At 48.3% G+C, this 23,163-nt stretch overlaps 1 protein-coding gene and 1 pseudogene across 2 annotated transcripts in view; one reads left to right on the top strand and one right to left on the bottom strand.

Moving 5' to 3' along the window:
- Positions 1 to 23,163, top strand: part of ARHGAP40 (Rho GTPase activating protein 40) — a 48,791-nt gene that overhangs the window by 10,810 nt on the left and 14,818 nt on the right. For both annotated transcript variants that reach the window (XM_055266623.2, XM_063633550.1), the window contains exons 2-6: positions 10,718 to 10,917; positions 14,289 to 14,509; positions 16,564 to 16,639; positions 17,132 to 17,280; positions 22,394 to 22,559. In XM_055266623.2, the coding sequence (XP_055122598.2) occupies positions 10,718 to 10,917; positions 14,289 to 14,509; positions 16,564 to 16,639; positions 17,132 to 17,280; positions 22,394 to 22,559 (812 nt within the window). The remainder of the gene's footprint in view (positions 1 to 10,717; positions 10,918 to 14,288; positions 14,510 to 16,563; positions 16,640 to 17,131; positions 17,281 to 22,393; positions 22,560 to 23,163) is intronic.
- LOC129474843 (DNA replication complex GINS protein PSF2-like) lies at positions 2,244 to 2,827 on the bottom strand (annotated as a pseudogene).

Here is a 23,163-nt window from a genome sequence, read left to right as displayed (position 1 = left end):
CCACTGCACTCCAACCTGGGCAAAAGAGTGAGATTCTGTCTCAAAATGAAAGAAAAGAAAAGAAAAGAAAAAAGAAAAGAGAAAAGAAAGAAAAGAAAAGAAGGAAGGAAGGAGTTAAAAATTCAGTTCCTCCTTCATGCTAAATACCATATTTCAAGGGCTCGGGTGGCTAGTGGCTACAATATTGGCCAGTACAAATCAAGATGACAATCGAAGTGACTCAGGAAGGGACACAAGAGTGTCTATAACCTTGTTCGAAGGAAGGATCAGGGCAAACCTACACAACTTAAGGACTTGCGAAGCTTCTCTGGCAAGCACCACAGGGCTGTGCTGCTGGCTGGAAGCCCATTTTAAGAGGCAGCCACCACTTGGCTTCAGCCAATTGTCACTTAGAGACAGAGACCCAGGATTATCATCTCTACTGATTATTTTTTCCCAAGGGAAATTGGAACTAGAGGACTTAAAAATGTGAGACCTCCTCATTTTCAAATGATGGCAAGCTATTTAAAAGGTGTGAAAATCCAGTGTGTGTGTTGGGGACGTGGTGGGGGGATGCAGTTTGCTATCTCAGATGGAGATTGGTAGATCGTGATCTTCTGTTGGGAATATTTGTCATCCCAGAGGTCATGGGCAGTACCTTAATCTCCCCCAGCCATCTAAAAAATGCAGGCTGCCCCTCCCAGAAGTGCTATGTGAGAATTTTGATGCAATCCATCAGTTCCCACCCAACTCTTGAAACCTATGCAATGCTCTGAACCCCAGCAACATAATGATACTCCTGGCTTCCCAACCCTGGTTGCACAATGGAATCAACAATAGGTGCTCAGGTCCCATTCCCAGCAGTTTGGGTGTCACTGGTCTGGCTGGGGCATTGCTTGGGCATAATGGCCTGGAAAAGCTCACTGGGAGATTCCAGCCCATGGGCAGGGTGGAGAAGCACCCTGCCCTGGAGAAGGTCTCTGGGCCAGGTCCGCACGCTTAGGATGCAGCTTCTTCGGCCCAGCATGGGTCCTCTGTTCTTCTGATTTGTGCCCAGCTTGAACAGCTAAAGGGGGCACCCATAGCTGTGCCTTCCCTGTCTCCCAGCCCAGCCTCCTGTGTGATTCAGGAAGCTAAATTACATTAATTACATTTCAGAATATTTTATTCTTATTGTCTATAACACAAAATAGCCATGCTTGTGACTTTCATAACCCACAGATCAGCTCTAGCAGAATTGCTATGTGAAGGAGATATGGCGAGCATCGTTTAATAATTCAAAGAATGGTCACACTGTCCAGAATGAGCCAGTCTTCTTTGTCTTAATGGGAAAGTTGTAGCTGTAGAGGGATTTTAGGAGCTCAGTTAAGATGATACTAAAAATGTAAAGGTAAGATTTGCCTTTTATAACATCTCATTCCCACCCATCCCAACCCTGTCCCCACAGGGGTTGCTTCATAGATGTGAGTGTTGCTGTGTCCTGATGTTCAGGTTGTGCACTGCATAACAGTGTTACACTCAGAGGGGCACCATTTACGTAGTCATCATGTATTAAGTTATGTGAGTTATATGGGTGGGCATGAAGAATCCAAACCTCCTGTGAAGTCCTCAGGCAACAGAGGAGAGACCCTCTTCATAGGCACACAAGGCTATGTACACATTCATGAGTGACTGTGCACACACAATTCCCTGGCACACCCATATGCACATGGCTGTGCCCTGAGATTGCCTTCTTTCTTTTTTTTTTTGAGCTGGGTCCGTTTTTATTGTGGATCGGGGCTTAGAGGATAAGCACTGGTCAGCATCATTAGCTGCACCATCTACCATCCTTCTCTGTGACCCACATCTGTGGGAGGGTCTAAATTTAGCCCAAGAAATCAGGATCAAGAAGGGGGAAAAAAAGCCATTGGCCACATGGCCACTTCTGCTATATCTACACCTACCAGTCACTGAACACTTACCCAAGGTGACAGTTTCCATGCAGGAGACCCAAGTGGCTCTGCTAGGGACAATAACTTATTTGCCTAAAGCTTTTTTCTTTCTCAAAAGAGGGGGCGGAGAAGGCTGATTTCTAGAAATAGATGTGGAATTGAAGAATGTCCCAGGGAGCTAAGTTTTAAGGACTAACCACAAACTTGTTACTTCTCCAACAATGTCATGAATCCATTCCTTGCACCACTGCACATTTTTCATGCATTCAAAAGTGTTTCTAGAGCTCCAGAACCATGAGTACCTCATCACATCCTAAGCATCACATCCCCCAGCAAGCCGCCTGCACCAGGCCTTTCTCTAGAAGTCCTGAGACTGAGTACTCTCCGAAGGCTGGAGGTTTGTGCGAGTTTGTACGTGTGGTTGAGTGCTTGTGTGAGGAAAGTCCCGCTGGTGTTGATCTCCATCAAGGTCAAGTTATCCAGCTTGGCATGTGCCTCCTGTTGTCTCACAAAGTTGTCAGCAGACACTCGGAGTTTGGCTATACGAGTGTCCCATATATCCTTGACCAGGGTCCGGATTTCGTCTGCCTTCGGGATGTCGTCTGAAGCATGATTTAATGGGAGCTTGGTAAGTTCCATGTAGTAGAGGCTGGGCATTGGGGTAAAAGCTTCTTCCTTTCATTCATGATCCCTCATCTTCTCCAACTTTTCTATGTTCATCCACTCTGGAGGGAGCAGTCGACATTTCTGCTTTTGTTTCAGGTTAATTGCCAGCCACGGGGGTACTTCCACTGGTAAACCAGGGTTAAAAGGCCCCAGGTACCCACCCTGATGAGGTAGCTCTTGTCCAGACTGAAGTTGGGGATAATGGTAACCAGCTCCTTCTCGGCCAGGAACTCAACCTCGGCCGCGTCCATGGTGGTGCGAGTGGCCGGCTCGGGCCTCATGGTCTCCTTGGGCTCCTCAGCATCCCGGAGGAGGCGCCGCGGCCACCGTTTGCCCCGAGATTGCCTTTCAGTCTCTGCTCTAAGAGCCCCAATTCCTATCCTTTATTGATTCCTGACTCAGAACCGGATGTGTCACTTTATCTGGGGGTTGGAGATAGGGTGCAACATGGAGCGTGCACACAGCCAGTGGCATGTGCACCTAGCACCCGGGAATGGTGTGAGTGGCAGAGAGTGGGCTCACCGCACCTCTGGCAGAGCTGCTGGGGTTGTGCAATAGCATGCTGTCCCTGTCAGCTATCATTGTGTGACAAATGATCCCCAAACCCAGCAGCAATCATTTCCCGAAGCGACGATCGTGTACTCCCGCTTCTGTGCCTGCAGGTGGCTGGGGATTAGCTGCTCTACCCTAGGCTCTGCTGGGCGGCTCCATTTCTAGCCATGGGTCCGGCTGAACTCACTCCTCCCTGCTTACTGGGCTGTGGTCTGTGCCATATGTGTTCATTCTGAGACCCGGGCGGCAGCTGTCCAGGGACAGCTCTTCTCATGGTGTTGATAGCGGTGTGAGAGGGCCACCCCACCACCCAGGCACATTGCATACCTGGGCTTGCCCAGAGCCAAAGGCACATGGCATCCCACATAGCCACTCCCTGATGGTGGCTAGCTCTCTCACCCACCTCTCTCCCTCCTTTCCCTTCACCTTCAGCTTCTCACCTTCCCCCAGATTCCCCGCTCAGCAAAGTAAAGCTTGGCACTGCCCAACAGCGGCTATCTGTTGCTCTTCCAGCCTGCCCCACTGGGGACAATCTTAATTCATCGTTCCACAACATATCATTACCCAACAATAATTATGGGACAAGGGATGTGTTCAAAAGAGTCCAGGAACTCTGTGGCTCAGGTGATAGGGATAAGAGCTCAGCTGATCAGAGGCAGAGCTGGGGCTACATCTGAGCTGGTGGTATTCCCTCACCAACCACAGGCTGCATCCAGCCAGTGAAAGAAAAGAAAACATTCACAATTGAGGAAAGACCATTGTACAAGCAGCTTATTACACAGTGGTTGAGAACATGGACTACAGAGCCAGACTTCCTGGGGCCAAATGCAGTTCTGCCATTTACTAGTCAGGTAACCTTGAAGAAGTCACTTTATCGCTGTGCCTCTGTTTGACCATCTGTGAAATGGGATAAGAAGTTGTGAAGAGTAAATGAATTAATCCATGCTGAGCAGTGTTTCTCAGCCAGAATGATGGTGTTCCCCAGGGAACATTTGGCAAGGTCTGGAGACATGTGTCGTTGTTAAAACTGAGAGGGATGCTTTGGCGTCTAGTGGGTACAGGCCAGGGATGCTGCTAAACTTACTACAATACACAGGACAGCCCTCCTTCACAGCAAAGAATCATCCTCCTGACATGCTGTTAGTACAGAGCTTGAGGACCTTTTTTTTTATTTATTTATTTATTTATTTATTTATTTATTTATTTATTTTGAGACAGAATCTCACGCTGTTGCCCAGGCTGGAGTGCAGTGGCACAGTCTCGGCTCACTGCAACCTCCACCTCCTAGATTCAGTGGAATTGAAGGCTGCCCCCAAAGCCCTATTCACCACTCTTGGGGGAAGCCCTTGATTGGGTTGCGGAAGCCAGGCGATGCTCCCTGCCCCAGCAGGTCCAGGCTGAGCTGATCTGGTTTGGCTGCTGGAGAGGAGGCTCGGCCACACCTCCACCGGCTCATCCCGATGGCCCGCATTCTTGCTCCCTGGGTCATGCTGGCTTTCGGCTTCCCTGAGCAGGCTCTCGGCTTCGCTGAGCAGGCTTTTGCTTCTGTGGCTCTCAGCCTTGCATGGGTTTCTGCAGCCCTGCCCTTTGGGAAAGGCCTTTGCTCCACTGTCATATTATTCTCACTGCCTGCTATGACCTCACGGGCAAGGGTCTCACTAAGATCCTCTTGTAAAGCACCCTTCTCTACCCTTGTCTTCCCATTTTACGGACTTGGAAGCTGAGGTCCATAGAGGAAAAGGGACATGCCAACAGCTGCACAGAACATGAGCAGGGGAGCTTGAATGGGAGCCAAGGACTTCTAGGCCCTGCCTCATTTTCCAGGCCACCTGGGGGGAATGTTCATGTGTGTGGAGAGAAGGGCTTTGCACTCGGGAAGGCTCTAAGCCTCTGTGAGGGCTCCAGCCCTCTGACTCACTGCAGAGTCTGTGACTCTGCAGGACAGGAACTAGAGGCCACTCACTGGCTGGGCAGTCTTGGGTGAGCCACTTTCTCTGTCTGAATCTCAGATAGGAAGAGTCCAGAAGCAACATATATTGATCAAACTAACATTGACTGAGGACTTCCTATTCTAAGCACCTTATGTATATTAGCTTCCTAGTAACTGGCCATAGTAAGGGCTCAATAAACATTTGCTGAATGCGTGAATTGGCTCTTACACTACACTGCCCCAGGTAGTCTCTGTTAGCTTCATATTAAAATGAGGAAGCTAAGGTCCAGCCAGGTTTGGGGACTCCCCAAGGTGACGTTGCTAATAAACAACAAATCTAGGATTCAAATTCAGACCCAGTTGACACTAGAGCCAAATTTCCTGACTTTTTTTTTTTTTTTTTTTTTTGAGACGGAGTGTCGCACTGTCACCGAGGCTGGAGTGCCTCGGTTCACTGCATCTCTGCCTTCCAGATTTAAGCGATTCTCCTCCCTCAGCCTCCCGAGTAGCTGGGATTCCAGGTGCCCACCACCATGCCTGCTAATTTTTTGTATTTTTTAGTAGAGATGGAGTTTCACCATGTTGGCCAGGCTGGTCTTGAACTTCTGACCTTGTGATTCACCCGCCTCCGCCTCCCAAAGTGCGGGGATTACAGGCGTGAGCCACCACACCCGGCCCAAAGTTCTTGACTTCTAAATTTACAAATCTGTTTATCTATTGCTCAGTGGCACATAACAACCATCATTTTATTCTGCTCAGGGATTCGATGGGTAAGGAATTGGGACAGAGTGGGCAAGAGTACCTGCTCCATGGTGTCTGGGGTGTCACCTGGGAAGACTGAATGGCTGGGGATGACTTCATGCTGGGGACTAGAGTCATCTGTCTGGAAGTTTCTCCACTCATGTGTCTGACACCTATGCTCAAATGATTCAAGGGTGAGGTTCGGCTAGGGCTGTTGACTGGGGCACCTGCATGTGACCTGGCACTTGGCCTGAGCTTCTCAACGTAGCAACCCATTCCAAGGAGCAAGCAGAGAGTGAGAGAACCAGGTGGGATCAGCTTGGTCACTATGACCAGACAGAGAAGTCTCATCGCTTGACCTCTGCTGTGTCCTCTTAGCTGAAGCTGTCACAGCCTGACAGATTCAAGGTGAGGAGACATAGGCCCCACCTCCCCATGGGAGAACTGTAAAAAAATTTTGGGACCATACATGATATCCGCTACAACTACTATATTCCAGGCAGTGTTCTAGGCACTGGGGAGACAGCGGGGAATAGAGAAGCCAAGAAAGAAATAGTTCCAATAGAAATGAATGTGTTACGGAAAAGCAAATAGCAGAGACCTAATCCAGGTTAGGGATGAGAAAAGTTGTGTTTGAGGAAGTGACTTTGAGTCTGAGACTTGAAGGGTAGTTAGCAAACAAGGGAAGGACATTCCAGGCAGAGGGAAGAAGGAGGTATGTGAGACGAGGCTAGAAGCGTAGGCAGGTCAGTCCAATGCCTTCATAAGGCATTTGGATTTTATCCTCAGGGTCTTGGGATACCATGAGGATTCCTAGATGCGGTGAAAGGCCAGTTTTGTGAACTTGGAAGATCTTTCTGAGCCAGAGAAGGATATCTAGAAGAAACACAGGAAGACTGCGATGAGGCTGTGGTCCAGGCGAGAAGTGATGGTGGCTTGGACCAGAGTGGTGGTTCAGAAGTTAGTGGATAGAAGAGTTGTATGAAAGGTAAAATTCATTAGGGGTTCATGGGATGTGGAGACACCAAAAAGGGTGTGAGGAGTGGCTCTCAGAGTGCTTGATGGAACCATCTGATGAGACAGGGAACTCTGAGAGGGGCACGGTGTCTACAGTGGGGAAGAAAAAATGCATTCAGATTACTTCATTCACACCTGGGGCCTCCCTAAATCATCTAGTGTGGCAGTGAAGTGCCTGGTACTGGGCTTGCAACCTGGGTTCAAATCCAGGCTTTGCTACTTGCCAATGGGACAAGTCTGGGTGGGTCCCCCAGTCCTATTGGGTCTGTTTCCTTGTCTGTAAATTGGAAACAATAGCACCCCCACATGGGACTGATGTATTAAACTGAGGTTTGGCCAGGCTTGATGGCTTACATGTGGAATCCCAGCACTTTGGGAGGATCACTGGAGTCAAGGCATTTGAGGGCAGCCTGAGCAGCATAGCAACACCTCATCTCTACTGAAATAAAAAATTAACTGGGCATGGTGGCATGTGCCTATGATTATAGCTACTTGGGGGGCTGAGGTGGGAGCATCACTTGAGCCCAAGACTTCGAGGCAGCAGTGAGCTATGATGGCACCATTGCCCTTGAGACAGAGCAAGACCCTTTTCAAAATAAAAAGAAATAAACTGATGCTTGAACATGTTTGCCGCTGGGCATGTAGTAAGTACTCGGTAAAGGTTTAAAAAACAAATTACAACTGGAGGTTGCGCTGTATACTTAGGACCTGCGTACTTTTCTGCATGCGCTATAGCTCAACAAAGCGCTGGAAACAAAACAAACAAAACATCAGCTGTATTTGTGAGGCTCTGAACACCTTTTGCGGATGTGTTCTCTTCCTATCATTCTCTTCCTAGAAGGGGGGTACTCACCGCCATGCTTCAAAATGCGATGTTGGAAACAATGACACCTTTAGCACTGTGGGTGTTTCATTTTGTTTCTGTTCTTTCCTGTGCCCCTCTCTGACCTCCTCAGAATGTTCTTCCAAAGAAATAATTGCTGCCCCCTCACTACTTAGCTATCAAATGGTGATAGTGTTGACAATTTTGCTTGGGTTTAGTTGCTGCAGTTTTCAAATTGTCACGAAAACACACAGATGCTGGTAATTTCAAAGCGAATCTTAAAGCAACCAAAGAAACGGAGCTGTGCCCCCAGCATGGGGTGTCAAACAGATTCACAGGAGGCACTGACTAGCAGTTTTCTCGAAAAGCATAAATAGAGCGGAACAGCCAATTTTATAATTAACTGGGACTTGGTCTCCAGTGAAGCTTCTGCTCTGTGCAAATGCCGGAGCCCTTGCCAGAAGGTTGTGCCCTGTCCCTTCCTTCAGGCTCTGGCCGACTGGAGGTTTCTTTGCTTTACCACATTTTGAGTCTGTTTCAGGATGGAATTGTTTAGGACTCGGAGTTGAGTTCTGTGTGGGCAGGACGCTTGGGAGGAAGCCACAAGCCAGGGTCTATGGTAAAATCCTGGCAGGAAAGGCCGTGTGCAGAAAGAACATGGGTCCCTCATTCAAACATTGTTAAGAATTTTGAGATGGTGACAGCAGAGCTCTGAACCAAGTGTGGGTTGCTTCCAAACCCGGGCCCTGTGTGACTGCACAGGTCGCACATCCATGGAGCTGGCCCTAGGTCCTGGATTACACCTCCAGAACCTGGGGGGACAACAGTGAGTGAGGTCATAGGCTGAGGGCAAAATACAGCTTCAGGGACTCCAGGGGATGGGATCCCACAAGAGGGGGGCTAAGCAGGCAGCAGGGGTAAAGTCAAAACAAACAAACATCCAATAAAATAGTCCTTTTTTAGAGGCAATGTGGCAGGAGTTCACAAACCCTTTGATTCAGCAATTCTACTTCTAGGATTCTCTTCTACTGTACAAAGGAGCAAAGGTAACAGATGTTATTATTTGTGATATTGATGAATAGAAACAACCCAAATCTCCATCAAAAGGAAATGGGGATATTTCAAATAAATGCACTGTGTGGGGGACCTTCCTGTGAGCATCCAGCTCCTCAGCAAAGAGCTATCAAATGCTTAGCGTGCATGGGACTCTTGTGGGGCTGGTGGAGGACTTGAGTTCTGTGTCTTGGCTGACATGAGCCCAAAACAATGTCCCCTGAGTGAAGAAGAGAGTGCCTGCCTTTAGGTTAACTATGCCTGGGGAGAAACATGAGATGTCTGCACACCAAAGTGTTAGCATGGAAAATGTGGTCGTAGCCGCAGGAGAATGACTGATTTTCTACTTTGCTCACTTCTGCATTGCTGGGAATTTTTACAATAACTGCATATTGATTTTATAATGGAAAATATAGCTAACAAAAATGTGTTTTAAGGCCGGGCTCAATGGCTCATTCCTGTAATCCCAGTACTTTAGGAGGCCAAGGCAGGTGGATTGCTTGAGCCCAGGAGTTCGAGAACAGCCTGGGTAACATGGCAAAAACCCTGTCTCTACAAAAAATGCAAAAATTAGCCAGGCATGGTCGTGTGTGCCTGTAGTCCCAGCTACTCAGGAGTCTGAGGTGGGAGGATAGCTTGAGCCTGGGAGGTGGAGGTTGCCATGAGTCATATCACGCCACTGCACTCCAGCCTGGGCCATAGAACCAGACCTTGCCTCAAAAAACAAAAACAAACAAACAAAAACAGAAAAGCATATATATATTTTTTTTAAAAAACAAGGGCAGTATGTGGATGACTTTTCCTTTTTAATCCAAATGAGTCTTGCTTTTTTAATAGGGCAGTTCAAACCACCTATGTTTATTGGTTTTCTTTGCCTTTTGTTTGTTTCCACAAGGGAGCTTAAATATCTATAGAACTTGCAGAATATACATTTTTCCCACTTGAGGAAACTGGGAAAATGGATTTCTTCCCTCTCTTCTGGCAGGGGTAGTTTATGGTCTATTTGCTGGCATGTGTCAGGGTCTAGGTGATTCCAGTCTAGTATTTTTGCCATTATGACCAACCCTACCGTTTCTCAAGGATTTGGGCCAGCAACAGAGACATTTTGTCCCTAAGCTCATCTGAAGTCCTGGACTTCATTTATATGGACCAGGAGACTTGCACTGTCTTACCCTGAGATTCTTTGATTGCATGAAGCAGAAATTCATTGAGTGTAGCTTGGGAAGAAGAGGGGGATTAAAGGGAAGGATGTGGGAGTTAGGGCTGTAGGGGTAAACCACATAGCCTGGATCATGAGAGGCTGCAACTGTGACCTGGAATATCAAGCTTAGGTTACTCCACATCCCTCCATGCCTGCAGAGGGTCTCCTCTCTTCTTCTCTTGGAAGACTGGCCACTCCAGCCCCTCCAGCCCCACACAGCTTCCAGTTCACATGCCTGATACTGACCCCTCTGCCCTTGGTTCAACACCTTGAGAGAATGAGATTGGCTCACTGATATATAGCACCTCCGTGATCAGGTACTTGCTCTGTTCAAAGCTGGCTGGGAGAGGGGAGGAGATGAGATGCTCCTGTGATACAAACAGGAAAACCAGGGCTTGGCAGCCAGACTTACAAAGGAGGAGGTGTGAGGGAAGGAGACAGGAGACTCTCTGGGTAAAAATTCATTGAGATCCGTGAGACACTGCCCTGTCATTTCTTCGCCTGTCCTGGTGTTTAATCCTCCCTTGGGAATGCTGCCTTTACCGTAGGTGTGTCCAAGACTGTTCGCCTTGACCAAGAAGGTGAAAGCAAGCAGAGCACTCTGGCCCTGCTCTGTCCCCTGCAGCATTGCTGGTTTCCAAGGATCCCACAGGGGTGATGGGTCACCAGTCAGTTTGCTGAGATCACCCTGAGAAACATGCCTAGGAAGCTTGCTTAGCCCCCAGGGTCCCCAGGCTGATTTCTGGAGAGCCACAAGCCTCAGCACAACCCCCATCATAAGTAGAGACTTGCTGACCTCCCTGCACCTTCCCCACTTGCTACAGCTCTGGCCCCTCTTCAGGCCGAATGAATCAGCTTCCCCAGAAGAATCCCCTGCGACTACACCCTGCTGGCTCTGCTGGCTGTTCCACTGGAGCGGAGAGCTCCAGCATGGATGGCTTTTGGATGGAGGTGGAACAGATCCAACAGAGAGATGAGCTGAGGGAAGAGGACAGTGGCGGGAATGAAGGCCAGCTTCCAGAGGGTGAGAAACCCTGGCGGGGGCCTGTAGGGGTGGTGGGAGGGCTTGATTCCAGGCAGAGAAATGTGAGAGGATCCAGATATGAACCAGAACATGACAGCATTTTCTCTGTTGCCTGGATTGGTGCAGTTCTCCACACCATAGTCAAGACGATCTTTTAGTAATGTAAATTAGATTATGTCCCTTCTTAGAGTGAGTCCTTCAGGAAATATTTTTTGAGTGCCTATTATGTGCCAGGCACTGTTTAGACACTGGGGATATAACAGTGAACACAAAACAGTCTCCTATCTACAGAGCTAACTTTCTAGGGAAATTCTAAGCCCTCTGCTCAAAATCCTCAAATATCTCTCCATCTATTTCAGAGTAATAAACAATTATGTGTCCCTATTATCTACTACTATGTAACAAACCACCTCAAGCTTAGCAGCATAATGCAACAATAATCAATTATTATGACTGTTACTATACGTCACTGTTGGAGGGGTTGAGTGGGCTCAGCTAGGCGGTTCTTGCTCAGGACCTCTCATGCAGTTACAATCAAATGGTGGCTGGGGCTGAGGTCATCTCAAAAGATTTCTCATCTGTGTGCCTGGTGGTGGATGTGACCATCAGGGGGCCTCATCTGGGATTATCATCTGGAATATCTGCATGACGCCTCCACATGTGGCCTGGGCTTCCTCACAGCATGGCAGCTGGGTTCTAAGCACAAGACCAAGAGAGAGAGCCGGGTAGAAGCTGTCTTGCTGCTTATGACCCAGCTTTAGAAGAAAGACAGCATTGCTTCTGCTGCATTCTGTTACCCTGCATGCAGCTATGTTCAAGGGGAAGGGAATTAGACTCCACCCCTTGATGGGGTGAGAGTCAAAGAATTTGGGGACATGTAATAAAGCCACCAGATCATAACTTACCAGGCTTTACACAATTGGCTTCGTGCCTCCTCTCTGCCTCTTCTCCTCCCACCCTGACTGGCTGTCACTCTACTTCTGTCCTCGGGCCTCCTTGCTAGTCCTTGACCCTAAAAGCACTTTCCTACCTCAAGTCTTTTGTCTTCTCTGCTCCCTTGGCCTCAAATGCTCTTGCCGCAGGCATCTGCATGGCTTGTTCTCTCCAGTCAGGACTGGGCTCAGATGTTACCTCCTTAGATAGGTCTTCACCAGCTTCCCTACATAAAATAGCACCCCTGCCCCATCACTCTCTAGCCCCTGCCCTACTCTGTTCGTTGCTACAGCAATGATCACTGTCTGACTTTACCTAGTGCACTTCACTGTGCATGCCTCTGTGACCCCCACTAGAATGTAACTTCCATGAGGCCAGGGACATCATCGGCCCTTTTCACTGCTGTGTCCACAGTGCCTAGAACAGAGCCAAGCACATTCCCGTACTCCATCCTTACTTGTTCAGCAGATGAGGGAATGAAAGGGCTCCACATGGAACCCTTCCTGGTTTGGCATGTAATTCAGCTGGGCTTGCCCCTGGTTGGCAAAACAGACCATGTGGTGATGCAGACCTCCTAAGGGCCTAATAGTCACATGCAGCGCCTCCAAGTGTGAATGTAAAAAAATCCCTGGTTACAGTAGAAGTGGTTTCAGGAGATGCCCTGCATAGGAGGTCCTCCATGTGGCCTCTCTGGCATCATGATGTGGCCAGCAATCTAATTTCCAACAATACACAGGCAGTGGAGTCAGAGTGGGTCAGAGAGAAGCCACTTTACGCAACTAAATAAACACAGGAGCTTTTGTAGCACAGGGCTGAGGGATCCTGAGTGGCATGGAGCCAAGACTGTTTTTTTTTTTCCTTTTTATTTATTTATTTAATTTTTGAAATGGAGTTTCACTCTGTCACCCAGGCTGGGGTGCAGTGGCACAATCTCAGCCCACTGCAACCTCCATCTCCTGGGTTCAAGCGATTCTCCTGCCTCAGCCTCCCAAGTAGTTGGGACTACTGGCATTCACCACCACATCCGTCTAATTTTCGTATTTTTAGTAGAGATGGGGTTTCTCTGTGTTGGCCAGGCTGGTCTTGAACTCCTGATCTCAGGTGATCTGCCCACCTTGGCCTCCCAAAGTGCTGGGATTACAGGCATGAGCCACCGTGCCTGGCCATCTTTTCTTTTTATTCAGACACCAACTTGAACCAGAGGGATTATTAATCATTTATTTTTCCCATCAATGTCTACTCATGGCAGGTGATGTTGGATGCTCCATTTATGGTAGGGATCTTGTTTCCTTTTAAAATAGATTTGTTTTAGTAAAAAATGTGGTGCATGATTAAGGGGATATATCTGGTAAGGAATTTTACAGGGATAATTAGATACAGATAAAAATTATAAAGATGGTAGGTGAATGCCTACATTTCAAGAAACAGTGGCTAATTGAAAGGATACTGTACAAACAAAAAAATGTGTGGCATCGTGATAGAATCAGTACCTCCACCAGCCAGCACAAGTCAGGAATGGACCCACAACGTTGCAGCTGCCCTGGAGGCATCTGTTCTGGTTCCCAAGTGCAGGGAAAGTGTTGGGGGAAGACATGGATTATTTGTAAAACCCAGGCTGCCATAAAAGCAGTTTTGTTTGAGTTTTTAAAACAATTATTACCTTGTTGACTAACTTGGTCAACACTGGGTACAACTGTACACCCTACCAGTCCTCTCTTACATGTGTTCAACTTCCAGTAAGAGCTCTTGTCCATTTCCTCATGATAAGGCCAGTGTTTCTCAAGTGTGGTCTGAAGACCCTATTGCATTAGAATAATCTGAGGAAGACATTCCAAGTGCAGATTCTCAGGCCCAAGGCCTGAACTCCTGGAGCAGAATCCCTGGAGGTAGGACCCGAGATCCTGAAGTCTCAACTCACCCTCCCATTCCAGTGAATAGTTTTGCTATGGGACTGTGACAGTTTCCTTAGGAAGCAAGTCGAGGGGACAATTACAACACAAATAAGGTTTTGAATATGGAGGACTTTCCAAAGGGACATCAACAACCAGCACCAGCTTCCCAAGGGGACACCATGTGACCCTGTGGTGTTCTCTGCCAGATTTTGGAGAAGTGGGTTCATTACTTTGGAGAGAAGTGGGTCCAAAATCCGAACATGCAGGGCCCTTCAGCCAGCTCTGTTTCCCAGGGATTGCTGTGTTATGGGTTGACATCCATACACTAGGTAATGCCATCAGTACCCCCACCCCGCTCCCAATTCTCAGAAGGCTCATTAGATCTTCTCCCCCAAAGAGTCTGGTTTGTGTTGATAGGTCTCACGATCAGAAATGCAGAAACTCCTGTGTCCAGGTGAGTGTGTGCTTCTATGCAGAACTTTGGTTAGCACGTGTGGCCGAGTGCAGAGCTGTGTGTGTTCATCTGGGTTCTACTTCCGTTGGCAGAAGGGGAAGCTGAATCCCTGTGGCTGCAGGACACAGGCCTGTCAGGCCTCCTTGGTGGCCTGGGCTTGGACGGTGATCATCAGGAGCTCTTGTCCACCCTGACACAGACCCAGGTGGCCGCTGTGTGCCGCCGGCTGGACATCTATGCTCGCTCAGTGCGAAGACAACAGAAGACACCTGTCAGAGATGTCAGGGATGTCTTTGGGGTCTTCAATTCAGGGGTAGGTGGCATATAGGTCATTGCAGGCCCGGTCTGACTGGGATCTCTGTGCTGCCACCACAGCCTGAGAGATGCAGTGATCCTGCTGAAGGGCTGTGTTGGTGTGTATATGTGTGTGTGTGTTGGTGTGTGGGTGTTGGTATGTGTGTTGGTGTGTGTTGGTGTCTGTGTGTTGTTGTGTGTGTTGGTGTGTGTGTGTTGGTGTGTGTTGGGGTGTGTGTTGTGTGTTAGGGTGTGTGTGTGTTGGGGGCGTGTGTTGGTGTGTATGTTGGTGTATGTGTTTTGGGGTGTGTTGGTGTGTGTGTGTTGGTATGTGTGTGTTGATGTTTGTGTGTTGGGGTGTGTGTAGGGGTGTGTGTAGGGGTGTGTTGGTGTGTGGGTGTTGGTATGTGTGTTGGTGTGTGTTGGGGTGTGTGTAGGGGTGTGTGTAGGGGTGTGTTGGTGTGTGGGTGTTGGTATGTGTGTTGGTGTGTGTTGGGGTATGTGTGTTGGCTGTGTGTGTTGTGTGTGTTGGGGTGTGTGTGTTGGTATGTGTGTGTTGGGGTGTGTGTGGGGGTGTGTTGGTGTGTGGGGGTGTGTGTTGGTGTGTGTGTTGTGTGTGTGTTGTGTGTGTTGGTGTGTGTGTTTTGGGGTGTGTGTGTGTTGGTGTGTATGTGTTGGGGTGTGTGTGGGGGTGTGTTGGTGTGTGGGGGTGTGTGTTGGTGTGTGTGTTGTGTGTGTGTTGGTGTGTGTGTTTTGGGGTGTGTGTGTGTTGGTGTGTATGTGTTGGGGTGTGTGTGGGGGGTGTGTTGGTGTGTGGGGGTGTGTGTTGGTGTGTGTGTTGGTGTGTGTGTATTTAGAGTGCATTGGCTTGCACACATATGTCTCCCTGCCTTCCACTATGTGCCTATGTTGCATGTAGGTCTTCATCTCCCATGCATGCCACTGCATATATGCCTGTTGCCACTGTGTGTCCTTGGGTGAGCCTGAAAGCCTAGGTTCTTTCTACATAATTGTTTTTGATGCAGGGCAAGCAAGCCCCTAAATTGAGGATTAGCTCTGGAAGCTTTTGGTTTTACTCAGGAAATAATTCAAGAGTGAGCTGGTGGTAGAAGAAAACAAATTTATGGAGGCAGCAGTGATACAGTGGTGTGACTGCTGCTGCAGAGCAGGGCCACCCAATAGGCCATGTGTCCAGAGCAGCAGCTCAGCAGCAGGGCCAGCCCGTAGGCCGTGTGTCCAGAGTAGCAGCTCAGGTGCAGTTCTGCCTTTTAATTACATGCAAATTAAGGGGTGAGTTATTCAGAAATTTCTAGAAAAGGGGCAGTAACTTCCAGGTGTTGCCATGGCAATGGTAAACTGTCATGGCACTGTGGGCATGTCTTATGGAGAGGTGTTTTTGCCTCTTCCCTGTTTCAGCCAAAGTCCCATCTCCTACCTCATTATCAATACAAAGTCCTTTTTTTTTTTTTTTTGAGACTGAGCCTCGCTCTGTCACCCAGGCTAGAGTGCAGTGGCGCCATCTCGGCTCACTGCAAGCTCCGCCTCCCGGGTTCACACCATTCTCCTGCCTCAGCCTCCCGAGTAGGTGGGACTACAGGCGCCCGCCACCACGCCCGGCTAATTTTTTATATTTTTAGTAGAGATGGGGTTTCACCGTGTTAGCCAGGATGGTCTCTATCTCCTGACCTCGTGATCCGCCAGCCTTGGCCTCCCAAAGTGCTGGGATTACAGGCGTGAGCCACCGCACCCGGCTGGCACAAAATACTTTTTTATTGTCACTGTGTATCCTGCTGACACTTGAAGTCTGATAGGTTGTGGGCATCATCTTTCTTGGAGCACCTCTAAAGTGGCATAACAGTGATTAAAACCACAGGCTTTGGAGCCAGCCAGACTTGGGCCCCAGTGCCCATTCCCCGACTTAGCAGCTGTGGGACCTTGGGCAAGTAACTCAGCCTCTCTTTTCAGCAGCTCCATCTGTGAAAAGGGGTTGTGGGTGGCTCCTATCTCCCGGGGTTGTGTGAGCATTGTTGGCTTCCCACATGAGTAATTGGGCACTGTCTGTAATTTGCATAGAAAATGTCGTCAGAGAATGGGGACTCCAGTATGAAGGGGACCCAGCTCAGTTCCGGGGCCTCTAAGTCTCCTCCAGGTAAGTGGTCTTCATTCTCCAGGACCCTGAGAATCCTCCAGGCTGCATAAAGGGCTGCTCTGTGAAATAAGAGAATGTGCACACCTCCCAGCATTTCCTGCTTCCTGCTGACTCCCTGCCTTCCCTGCTTAAGGGCAGTAGTGAGGAGCCCTGAGGGGACAGGTTGGGCCCTTAAGTGAGCTGTTGCCATCAGGCCCATGGGGCTCAAGATGGGAAAAATCTCTTCCTGGGCAATTGGCCTTAGCTAGGAAATCACTTCCTGGGGCAGTGAGGGTCTTAGCTAGGAAATCATTTCCTGGGGGCAATGGGCCATAGCTAGGAAATCACTTCCTAGGCAATGAGCCTGAGCCCTAAACCTAATGATTTGATCCTGGGGCTTTGAACTTGAGCTTGGGAGATCACTTCTTAGGACTAAGGGCCTAAGTCCAGAACCCAAGCACTTGCTTCCTGGCAGCCGGTTCTCACTGCCTTTCTGCTTTGCTTCCCCTGCAGCAGCAGAGCCTCGGGGGCTGCAGGAGCAGGCTGGGAGGGAAGAAGCCTTCAACATGGACTCTGCCTACTCAGAACAAGCTGCGGTGCTCCTGCAGAGGAGCAGGCCATCCCGGGGAGGCATCTCTGCCTGGGGCAAGTGTTCCCTGCCGGTGAGGATGCTGTCCACAGGGCTGGTGGCTAGGTACCCCTGTGCTCAGGCACCAGCACCCGTCTCTTCACACCTTCCACACTGACAGGCATCCAGCACAAAAATTGTTGAATCATTCATTCATTTACTTCATACCACAAATATTTACTGAGTGTCAAGACTGGGGAGCAGGATGCCTACAGTCTAACAGTCCTGTCAGTATTGCCTCCATGCTCTTTGTTTTTATCCTTAGAAAGCCTTCCCTCCTCCAGCAAGCTCATAACTGTCCATCAACATGTTTTTCTAGTTACTTTTAAAATTAATTTTGTGCCTGGAGTGACAGGGAGAGACCCAATATTTTAGTTCTGTTCTTTCTTCCCTCCCTCCCTTACCTCCTTCCCTTCCCTCTTCCTCCTCCTTCTTTCTTTCTTTCTTTCTTTCTTTCTTTCTTTCTTTCTTTCTTTCTTTCTTTCTTTCTTCTTCCTTTCTTTTCCTTTCTTTTTCTCTCTCTTTCTTTCCTTCTTTCTTTTCTTCTTCTCTTTCTTTTCTTTCTTTCCTTCTTTCTTTGTTTTTCTTTTTCTTTTCTTTCTCTTTCTTTTCTCTTTCTTTTTTCTTTTCTTTCCTTTCCTTTCCTTTCTTTCTCCTCCCTCCTTCCCTCCATCCTTCCCTCCCTTCTTTCCTTCCTACCTACCTTCCTTCCTTCCTTTTCTTCTTCCTTTCTTTCCCTCTTTCCTTCTTTTTTTTTCTTTGAGACAAGGTCTCACTCTGTCACCCAGGCGGGAGTGCAGTGGTGCCATCTCAGCTCACTGCAGCCTCAACCTCCCAGGCTCAAGCTATCTTTACACCTCAGCCTCTCAAGTAGCTAGGACTACAGTTGCATGCCACCATGCCCAGCTAATTTTTAAAAATTTTTTAGAGTTAGGTTCTTCCTACATTGCCCAGGCTGGTCTCAAACTCCTGGGCTCAAGCAATCCTCCAGCCTTAGCCTCCCAAAGTGCTGGGATTACAGGTATGAGCCACTGCACCTGGCCGTTCTTTTTTCCCAAAATATTCAGTTATCCCAGCATAGTTCCTTCCAAATAGGATGTAATCATTGCTAGTTAGATTTTTAAAGATTGAATTATAACTTGCTGTTAAGTGCACAGATATTTACCATGTACAGCTTGGTGTGTATGCCTGTGTAAATACCACCAAATCAGTACAGAAACTTCCTCCCTTGCTTGATGGCTTGTAATATGGGAAAAGAAAGAAAGAAAGAAACTTCCTACCCCACCACCCCCTGAGCTCCCCCATGCCCTTCCCAGGTAGTTCCTTTCCCTGCAGGATAACCACTATTCTGACTTCTCTCATGGAGTAAATATAGTCTTTCACAGTCCCTCTATTACTAAAGGAAGTGTTTCTTCTTTAACCACGTGATGATGCAGTTGATGCAATCTTAGGTAACATTTTACTGAGGGCTGCCCTGGCCCAGGGCATTGTTCCCAAGGCTTCCAGTGCCCTCATTGCTCCCTGACTGTATGATAGAAAAAAAGAGAAGTAGGGTCGGGCCCAGTGGCTCACGCCTGTAATCCAGCAATTTGGGAGGCCAAGGCGAGAGGATTGCTTAAGTCTAGGAGTTTGAGACCAGCCTGGGCAACATAACAATACCCCATCTCTACAAAAAATTTTTGATAGCCAGGTGTGATGGTGCAGGCCTGTAGTCTTAGCCACTTGGGAGGCTGAGGCAGGAGGATCACTTGCACCTGGAGGTTGAAGCTGCAGTGAGCTACGATTGCACCACTGCTCTCCAGCCTGGGCCACAGAGCAAGACCTAAAAAAAAAAAAAAAAAAAGAGAGCGAGAGAGAGAAGTGGCATATGTTAGTCTGTTTTTACACTGCTGATAAAGGCATGAAAGAGGTTTAATGGACTTACAGTTCCACGTGGCTGGGGAGGCCTCACAATCATGGTGGAAGGTGAAGGGCACATCTCATGTGGCGGCAGACAAGAGAAGAGAGCTTGTACAGGGAATCTCCCCTTTTTAAAACCATCAGATCTCGTGAGACTTATTCACTATCACAAGAACAGCCTGGGAAAGACCTGCCCCCGTGATTCAGTTACCTCCCACAGGGCCCCTCCCACAACACATGGGAATTCAAGATGAGATTTGGGGGAGGACATAGCCAAACCATATCGTGGTGCTCAGAGAGGAGAAGTGACAGAATTGGCTCCCACAAAGGCCAGGACAGGAACACCTGGCAGCCTGACCCCGGAGCCTTCCCAACTGACCACCACTCTCTACTGCTTAGGAAACCAGCCCCACCCCCTGCAGTAGCCTCTATTCCAATGTGAGAGTACTTTCACTCATTCAAATGGAATTTTCTTAGGTCCGCAACAAGTTGCAAAAACAGAACTCCCACGTACTCTACACCTAGTTTCTCTTAGTGATAATATTTTCCATTAATCATAGTACATCAAATAACATTTATGTTTGTTTGTTTGTTTATTTATTTATTTATTGAAACAAAGTCTCACTCTGTTGCCCAGGCTGGAGTGCCGTGGTGAAACCTTTGCTCACTACAACCTCCACCCCCGACGTTCAAGTGATTCTCGTGCCTCTGCCTCCCGAGTAGCTGGGACTACAGGTGTGTGCTACCACACCCAGCTAATTTTTGTATTTTTAGTAGAGACAGGGTTTCACCATGTTGGCCAGGCTGGTCTTGAACTCCTGACCTCAGGTGATCTGCCCGTCTCAGCCTCCCAAAGTGTTAGGATTACAGGCATGAGCCACCGCACCCGGCCTAAATTTTTTTTTTTTGAGACGGAGTCTCCCTCTATTGCCCAGGCTGGAGTGCAGTGGTGCAATCTCGGCTCACTGCAAGCTTTGCCTCCTGGGTTCATGCCACTCTCCTGCCTCAGCCCCCGATTAGCTGGGACTACAGGCACCCACCACCGTGCCTGGCTAATTTTTTGTATAGTTAGTAGAGATGGGGTTTCACCGTGTTAGCCAGGATGGTCTCAATCTCCTGACCTCGTGATCCACCCACCTTGGCCTCCCAAAGTGCTTGGATTACAGGCATGAGCCACTGCGCCTGGCCTAAAATTTTTTAATAATGAATTTCTATTTCTAAAACATCAGAGATAATATTCAACATTATCTTGTCTTTTTATTTGACAGTGTTTCTCCGTTAAATTATGAATGATGATAATAATTAATCATGCTAAAGGGCCAGGCATGGTAGTGCACACCTGTAATGCCAGCACTTTGGAAGGCCGAGGTGGGATGATCACTTGAGGCCAGAAATTTGAGACCAGCCTGGGCAACATAGCAAGACCCCATCTCTACAAAAAAAATTTTAAATAATTGGGTGTGGGCCAGGCATGGTGGCTCATGCCTGTAATCCCAGCACTTTGGGAGGCCGAGGCAGGCAGATCACTTGAGGTCAGGAATTTGAGACCAGCTGGGCCAACATGGTGAAACCCCATCCCTACTAAAAATACAAAAGTTAGCTGGGTATGGTGGTGCACAACTATAATCCCAGCTACTTGGGAGGCTGAGGCAAGAGAATTGCTTGAACCTGGGAGACAGAGATTGTAGTGAGCAGAGATCATGCCACTGCACTCCAGCCTGTGTGGCAGAGTGAGACTCTGTCTCAAAAAAAAAAAAAAAAAAAAAGTTGGATGTGGTAGTGTGTGCCTGTAATCTTAGCTACTCAGGAGGCTGGGGCAGGAGGATCACTTGAGCTCAGGAGTTCAAGGTTACAATGAGCTGTGATTGTGCCCATACACTGCAGTCTGGGTGACAGAGCAAGACTCTCCTCCGAATAATAATAATAATGCTAAAGACATCACATATTGATTTTTACCATACACTTAGCATTATGCCAAGTACTTCACATATTTGATTTAATTTCATTCTATTAAGTTGGTGATAATTGTGTTAATAAACTAAAAATTAGTAATAAGTATTGAGTACTCACTATGTGTCAGGCACCATGTTTCATACACTTTATTGAATTTAATCTCACCAACAGTCTTGTGAAGTAGATACTGTTGTCACTTCCATTTTGCAGATGAACACACAGGTAAAATTATTTGCGTGCACTCACAGGTAAAGTCAGGATTTGAACCCCGGGGGGTGTGACTCCATAGCCCATGCCGCAAGCACTAGGCTGTATTATAAGCATCAATTACTATTTCTTTCCCTCTGAGCACTCGAAAGGGGCACTGGGAAGTGGTCCGGCCACGCCCTCCAGGCAGTGCTGAGCAAGCCTGGCCCTCCTGCTTGCCTTCTCTGACCTTGGGCGGCAGGAAAGCCTGGAGCTGCCTGCAGATTCCCAAGGTGGCCTCTAGATGGCACGGTTGAGCATTCTTTATTTCTGCGGGTGGCATGGCCAAGGCTGGGGACAGACCCGATGAGGCAGAGGAACAAAGGACCAGAGTAGAAGCAATAATAAGAAGCCCATGGGGTGATCCCTCTTCTCCAGGTCCTCTTGTGGGAGGGCAGGCAGTGAAAACAGTTTCTGTTTCTTGGGACTTCGCTGTGTGCTTGGGACTGTGCCAAGCACTTTATACCCATTAGGTCATTTGCTCCCACTAAAATTTTATGAGGCCATTGCGGTGGCTCATGCTTGTAATTCCAGCACTTTGGGAGGTTGAGGTGGGAAAATCGCTTGAACCCAGGTGTTTGAGACAAGCCTGGGCAACACAGAGAAGCCCTGTCTCTACAAAAAATACAAAGATTAGCCGGCTGTTGAGGTGCACACCTGTAGTCCCAGCTACTCAGGAGGCTGAGGCAGGAGGATCAATGAAGCCCAGGAGGTGGGGGCTGCAGTGAGCAGTGTTCATGCCACTGTACGCCAGCTTGGGCATCAGAGCAAGACCATGTCTCCAAAGAAACAAACAAACAAACAAACATGCAAAAATCTTCTGAGGTAGGCTCTATTTTATGATTATGGATGGAGAATCGGGCTCAGAATGTCACTCCGTTTGCAAGAGGTGGAGCTTGGACTTGATTTGAGGATGGACTCCTGAGTGCTCGCTCTTATCCACGCTGCTCTTCCTTCGGCCTAAATGCCCTGGGGAGAAGGGGGAGCCCCAAAATACACATCAGACACATAGCCTGACAAATTGTCTTTACTTCCCTCTCTATTAATAGAACTTTACCATCCCCAAAGGCAGACTTGGCGTGACAAGGATAGGAGACTTGTCCCTGCAGGATATGAGGAAGGTACCTTCTCTGGCCCTCATAGAGCTGACCGCGCTCTGTGACATCCTCGGCTTGGACCTGAAGAGGAGCAAGGCGGGGAAGTGGAAAGCGGCAGGTGAGCAGCCCCGGCCCAGGGGAAGCCCTGTGGCCACAGTCCTCATAGGGAGCTGCACACGGACTCTCCCAGCAAGAGGTGCTCAGCATTTTTTTTTTTTTTTTTTGAGACGGAGTCTCGCTCTGTCACCAGGCTGGAGTGCAGTGGTGCGGTCTCGGCTCACTGCAACCTCCGCCTCCCGGGTTCAAGCAATTCTCTTGCCTCAGCCACCCGAGTAGCTGAGACTACAGGTGCGTACCACCATGCCCAGCTAATTTTTGTATTTTTAGTAGAGACAGGGTTTCACCGTGTTGGCTAGGATGGTCTTGATCTCTTGATCTCGTGATCCGCCTGCCTTGGCCTCCCAAAGTCCTGGGATTACAGGTGTGAGCCACCACACCTGGCCAACATGCTCAGCTTCTAAATTCCTTCTGTTTACATTTTTTTTTCCTGCATATGAAAATAATTCCTGCTCATTGTGGGAAACTTGTGAAATAGAGTAAAATACAAAAAGGAAAAAATATAATTCAGAAAAGCACTTTTAGTGCATTATCTTCCTTTGTGTGTATATGTGTGTATCCTTTTTTCACCTAATATTATATACTTATGGTTTGGGAGCAGTGGC

The sequence above is a fragment of the Symphalangus syndactylus genome, chromosome 24 (genome assembly GCF_028878055.3).
Source record: "Symphalangus syndactylus isolate Jambi chromosome 24, NHGRI_mSymSyn1-v2.1_pri, whole genome shotgun sequence".
In the NCBI taxonomy this organism is placed as follows: domain Eukaryota; kingdom Metazoa; phylum Chordata; class Mammalia; order Primates; family Hylobatidae; genus Symphalangus; species Symphalangus syndactylus.
This window is presented reverse-complemented; position numbering and strand designations above follow the sequence as displayed.